The 6,512-nt window shown below is 43.9% G+C and overlaps 1 protein-coding gene across 1 annotated transcript; it reads right to left on the reverse strand.

Annotated features, from left to right (window-relative positions):
* Positions 1-4,044: 4,044 nt before the first annotated feature.
* Positions 4,045-5,654, reverse strand: LOC121802785 (8-hydroxyquercetin 8-O-methyltransferase-like). The gene is made up of 2 exons (XM_042202484.1): positions 4,718-5,654; positions 4,045-4,496 (listed from the first exon to the last, which is right to left on the reverse strand). Exons 1-2 carry the CDS (start codon positions 5,531-5,533, stop codon positions 4,194-4,196), a joined length of 1,119 nt encoding a protein of 372 aa, XP_042058418.1. The 5' UTR covers positions 5,534-5,654; the 3' UTR covers positions 4,045-4,193.
* Between the last annotated feature and the right edge of the window lie 858 nt (positions 5,655-6,512).

Here is a 6,512-nt window from a genome sequence, read left to right on the forward strand (position 1 = left end):
TTCCGGTGGATACTCAAGTCCTAGTAGCCCGATGTTTGGAGATGGCGCACGGTGACCGGGTACACAACCTGGCGAATATCGGTCGTTTGACGCCAACACGCAGTACGATCAGGACTTCAGTACGGATTTGCACGGTCTCTCCGACATGGAGCCGTCTCCAACTCGCCCTGCCGCCGCTTTCCGTCGCCCCCCACCCGGCCGCCCCTGCCAGAAAGAAGCGGACCGAGCACCGAGCGCACAAGTTGCCACCTCCGACAACTTGTGAAGAGTACGCCCCCGGCCGTACGAACTACCAGCCGGATGAAACCCTCGTCTTGGCGAGGTGTTGGGTGGATATATCGGAGGACCCGATATTCGCGAACAACCAAAAGCAGCTCGCGTACTAGGAGCTCATCGATGAGCGCTACAATGAGGCGAAGCCGCCGAGCGCGTACAAACGTCAACGGGAGCAGCCCCGCAAGCACTAGGATCAGGTGAAGAAGCAAGTCAATCTGTTCGCGGTGGAGTACGAGAAATGCTCGAGGGATCAGAGAAGCGGCGAGAGCTTGAGCGACGTGCGCGATAGAGCACTGTTGTCGTACCAGTCCATGTACGACGACTTCAAGCATTTCAACATCTGGGCGCTCTTGAGGGACAAACAGAAGTTCCAAGGCGGGATTCTGCACACCGGTGCGTCGAAGAGGACGAAGACCACCGACACTGGTGGTTACACGACCAGCGAAAGCGGAACTCGTCTGGTGGACCTCAACCAGACGTGCACGGGGGAAGAGACTTCCGGCACACCAATGTCCTCCCGACGGCGTCCCATAGGCGTTAAGGCTGCGAAGAACAAGGGGAAGGCGAAGGCGACATCCTCCTCGGTCGCTGCCCCCCCATCACCGATCCCGACCCCGACCCCTACCCCGACCCCTACCCCGACGCCGACGACACTTGCCTACGCGGATTTGGCAACGGCCTCGATGGCACGGACATTGTTGGATACGCACAGCGCCCTTATGAAGTGTACGGATTCAGCCAGAGCCGAATTCTTCAAGAGGTTGATCGATGAGTTGAGCCGGAAGTTGGGGCTTTTGTAGGATAGTCATTTTTTTTATTTCTAACCCGTGTAACTTTTTTTTTATAATCAATGAATTTTTTGCCGTTCTTAGTTAATCGTTGTTTTTTTTCTAAGTTTGCATTTATATATTTGTAAACATTTAAATTAATTAACAAAACAATAGTAAAATGCTTAGGGCGCCCCACTGCAGGTGGAATGGGAGGAGGATAAAATGCTGAAGTGGCGGTGCATAGGGCAGGCTTTAGGGCGCCCCTTATGGCACCTGCAATGGGGCACCCGATGGCCCGCCCTATGCACCGCCACTTAAGCATTTTATCCACCCGCAATGGGGCGCCCGATGGCGTCCATCGTCCTCGGGCGGGGACGATGCCCACATTGTGGGTGCCCGCCATGGTCCGCGCTCGATGCATCGTCCGCGCCATTATGGGCTCGGCGGACGATGGCGCGGACGATAGGCCATCGTCCGCGACGTAGGGCACCCCATTGCGGGATCGGCAGACGATGGTCGCGGACGATGGCACGCGTTTTTGATGGCTATTTAAACCTCATTTCTCATTCACTTGTTCGCACGAAACATCTCACCTCTCTCATCTCTCACATTTCTACCTCTCTCAAATACCAAAATGAACCACGACGATGACGCCACTAGTTCTAGCTCCTCGGAGTCGGGTAGTTCGACCTTGGCCACCTTGGAAGCCTTATATGCAGCCGTTGAAGAGGCCATGGCGGAATGCTTAGCCCAAATGCAGCGCGAGGAGGCTGCGGCGGAGCAGATCCACAGGTCTATTCGACGTCGGAGGTCTGTCCGACGCGACCACGCGGTAGCTCACAAACGTCTGGTTGCAGACTATTTTTCCGATCAACCACAGTGGGGACAAACTGTTTTCCGCCGTTAGTTTAGAATGCCGTGTTACCTTTTTCTCAGCATTGTCCGGACGTTGTCATCACGTGATGAATACTTCACGTATCAGGAAGACGGTGTAGGCAGACCCGACCTTACACCATTGCAAAAGTGCACGGCTGCACTCCGTCAGTTGGCCTACGGCACCACGGCGAACATTTTCGACGAGTACCTCCACATCGGGGAGACAACATGCCGGGAGTGCCTGAAGAGATTTTTTAGGGGAGTTGTGGAGGCCTACGACGACACTTATTTGCGCAAGTCGACTGCCGCTGATTGCCAGGGCCTGATGAAGATGCATGAGACGGCGCACGACTTTCCTGGGATGCCAGAGAGCATCTACTGTATGCACTGGCAGTGGAAGAATTGTCCGACGGCATGGAGAGGCCAATTCACTAGTGGATACAAGGGCAGCCACCCGACGATGATCCTCGAAGCCGTCGCTGACCATCGGCTCTGGATCTGGCATGCTTACTTCGACGTAGCCGGGTCGAACAACGACATTAACGTCCTCAACTCATCCACCCTCTTCACCGAGCAATGCAATGGCAACGGCCCGGCCATCAAGTTCACTGCCAACAGGCACCAATACCTCATGGTGTACTACTTGGCCAATGGCATATACCCACGGTGGCCTGTTTTTGTGAAGACGATCAGCTGTCCAATTGGTGAGAAGAGGGATTTATTTGCGCAAAAGCAGGAGTCGGCGTGGAAGGGTGTCGAGCGGGAATTTGGTGTGCTCCAAGCACGGTGGGCAATTGTGAAAGGGCCGGCTCGTCTCTGGTTCAAGAAAGTCATCGCCGATGTCATGTATGCGTGCATAATCATGCACAACATGATAGTCGAGCATGAGGGTGGGAGCATCACCGACTGGAACGATGATGACGGTGCATCTAGCTCGTCCATCACGGCGACCGAGCCCCCTGCTAGAGGATTACCGTCGGGCTTCAATGAGGTTCTAGCTAGACATGCCTCAATGCACAACCAACATGACCATGTTCAGCTCATGAACGACATGATTGAAGAAGTGTGGGCCAGTAACCGCCGTCGCTGAGTTTGCGTATTTTTTTAATTCGCATTGTAATGTATTAATTTCTATAAATGAAATGAAGTTTTTTCCCAATTTTTGTAGTTATTTAAATATTCAAATAAAATGAAAATGCATAGGGCGCGCCATAGTGCGCCCCATTGCTAATGGCCTTAGGGCGCCCCCGTGTGGATGCTCTAATGTCAATTCCCTTTCTTTTTCAAGTGACATGTATTCCCCTTTGAGACGTTTTGCTAACCATTTTTGACACAACACAATAACCAGACACTGACACGAACAAGCATGAAGTTAACACGACACGAAAATGCAATTTTTGGGTTTGGTCCTTATCGGATCGATCCAATAAGAACATAATGGTTTCAATTGCATCAGGATAGGTTGGGTTATTGGTTAAGAAATAAATTTGTATTAATTATTGTTATTAATTAAAAAATACTACTATAATTTTTTATTTAGATTTAAATCATAATAAAGTTTTAATCGTGTAATATCATGCTCTAGTAGTTATTCCAAATGACGTGTCCCATCAATATACAAAAATCTCTTCTTTTAATGATACTAGTGTAGCACATGTACGATGCACGAAACATGTATTCATTTTATATTAACCTAAAATTTAAAAAATTTAATAATACTCCATCCATCTTTAAAAAAATAGACAAACTTAAACATTGCACAAGTTTTAATGTGCAATTGATAAAATAAGGGAAATATAAGAGGGAGAAAAAGGTAATGGAAATTGATTAGGGGTGGTGTCATGTCTTCTTCTCCACATGCTAATGTGGTTTTTTGCCTTCTATTTTGGACTTCTAAATGTTAGACCTTTTACTAATTACAACTTATAGTTGCAACCCTCTTTTCTTTATCAAGTCCATTTTTTTTTCAAAATGATGTGAATCATATGATTCATTTGTGGTGATACATTTGATACACTATAATAAGAATTTTGTATGGCAATTTTGGTTTGTGGTATAGTCATTTATTTGTGGCGATAGCTACCACATTATATTTCAACGAACGAAAATAAAACTCCATATCTTAACAAACTAATTACATATATGCACATTATATTAAATTCCAAAAATGAAATAAACATGAGCGACTGAGAATACATTTGATTCACAATAATAAGAATTTAATTAGGGCATGTTGCATATAAACATAGGAGCAGAAAGGGATCACAATAATTAAGGAAAAACCTCAATAACAGACCTCAATCCTAAGGGAATGATATTATATTTTTGGAATCCAGAAGTATAGAAGATGTTGGCCCATTCTTTCTCATTTCTTTCTTTCCCTGTAGCCACAGCCATCATCATAGCATCAAAATGGAGCTTTGTTTCAGTTGTTTTATCTTCTTCTCTCTCAACACCCACAATCATATCCACAACAATCACCTTCCTTCCATCCTTGTTACTCCCATCTATGGCTTCTTTACATTTTTTTAGTATTCTAACACATTCTTCGTCGCTCCAGTCATGCAAAATCCACTGCGAATTGATAGCATTTGATAAAATCTATGTTTCAGATCTGATTTTGTGTATCATTGTACAAACTTGGAAGAAAAAAGATGTAGTACTAATTATTTAACACCATTATTTATCAACTTTTCAAAAAATAAAAGACTTAAATTATGTTGCATTTGTTAAGTTAAAAAACAAAAAAAAAATACTATTAATCATTTAATCCCAAATAAAATGAGGTCACATACCTTGAGAAAAACTGCATCTGCATTCGGAATGAAGTGAAACATGTCCCCACCAACAAAGCTCAAATTGTCAGACCCTTCCAAGCCAGCAACAACATGTGGTAGATCCAGCACAGCACATTTCAAGCCCGGGAAGGCGGCCCCCACGCCTCTCGCCATGATACCCATGCCACCTCCGACGTCCACCATCGTTTCCAGCCCCTCGAAAACTTGCTTGCATTCTTGAACAAGTATGTTAGTCACAAGTCTTGCATCAGTCGCCATTGCCTCGTTAAACAGTTGATTGAAGCTTTGGTCGACCCCAGCGTGCTCCCAAATATTTCTCCCATTTTTAGTGAAAAATGGAGAGGGGTTATCGTCGCCAAACCATTCACCCACGTGATGGAATGGATCCACAAAGGTATGGTCGATCATGGTGACTACAAAAGTCGCCATGCTCAAGGGCTCGTCTCTCACAAGGAGACGAGAAGCACGTGTGAGACAATATGCCTCCTCCTCCTCCTCTTCCTTAGACAAGGTCTTCTTGACCTTGTCAAAGAAGTTGGAATGGACTAGAATCCGCATTAGACGAAAGAGGCCATTGGATTTGGCCTTGTTGATGGAGAGGGCGTCGGCTAGTTGGGAAAGCGTCATAGGGGCCCCGTGTTTGTGGATGGTGTCGGGTATGCCTAATTGAACCGCGCATTTTAGGGACATCGAGTTTATGTAGTTGAAAGTGTGGTTCCAGACATGAGCTTGGGCGTCGAGGAGATCTTGTGTAGACTCTAAGCCATCAAGGAATACCATTTTTGTGGAAGGAGTTGATATTACTTTTTTCATGTGATAATGTGAAATAATTGTTTTTTGCAAGCTCTATTTATAGAAGGAGAAACATTATTGGATTTGATGAGGGTGGATTGGTATGTATATACTTGAGTTGGAAGTTTCATGCTTTCATATAATCAAATGTTACCGAAGTTTAATTAAGTAAGATATATCTTTGGGAAGAAGAAAGAGTGCATGATTACTTGGAAATATTATTGATTGGGCTACAGGAATTGCATGATTCATGATAATAGTAGTACTATTGGGATTAATAAATGAATCAAGTGATTCATTAAAAATTTGCCTACTTTTGTTTATAATTTGAAGTGTACTTGTTGCAAAAGTACGTAAGTACTGGATGGTGTCCCGTCAGTAAAAGGGATGTTAGGATGGAGTTAACTTTGAAATACGAAACGTAAAATATTAAAGATATACCTATATTTTTCTACTACCGTTTCACAGTAGTGAAGTCATTTTTTCATTTTGTGACGGTCTATCATAGTAGAGTGATTTCACTAATTTGCAAAATAAAACACATTTCCTCTCACTTACTTTATTTCATCTCTTACTGTATTCTCTCTACTCTTCTCTTTTTATATACTTTATTATCTCTTCACTTAATATATTTAATATTTCTTTCTAATATCCGTGCTGAAAATAAGTAACTCTACTACTATTGAACGAAAGGATTACTATATAACTAGAAAATAGTACTTCCATCCATTCCAAGTCCACTATAAGTTGGCAACATCTGACTGATTCATTTATTCTTTAAGAAAAAACAATATTCACTCCGTCGCATAAAAATATATGCATTTTTCATTTTTATTAGTCCAATAAAAATATGGACATTTCCATTTATGCAAAATTATCCCAATTTATTATCGCTATACATCAAGTTATTTAGAACTTACACCACATTTAAAACACTAATAATAATGTGGGTCCAATTATCCACTAACACGACTGTAACTATCATTCCTCTCGTCTCGCT

The sequence above is a fragment of the Salvia splendens genome, chromosome 5, assembly GCF_004379255.2.
Source record: "Salvia splendens isolate huo1 chromosome 5, SspV2, whole genome shotgun sequence".
Taxonomy (NCBI): domain Eukaryota; kingdom Viridiplantae; phylum Streptophyta; class Magnoliopsida; order Lamiales; family Lamiaceae; genus Salvia; species Salvia splendens.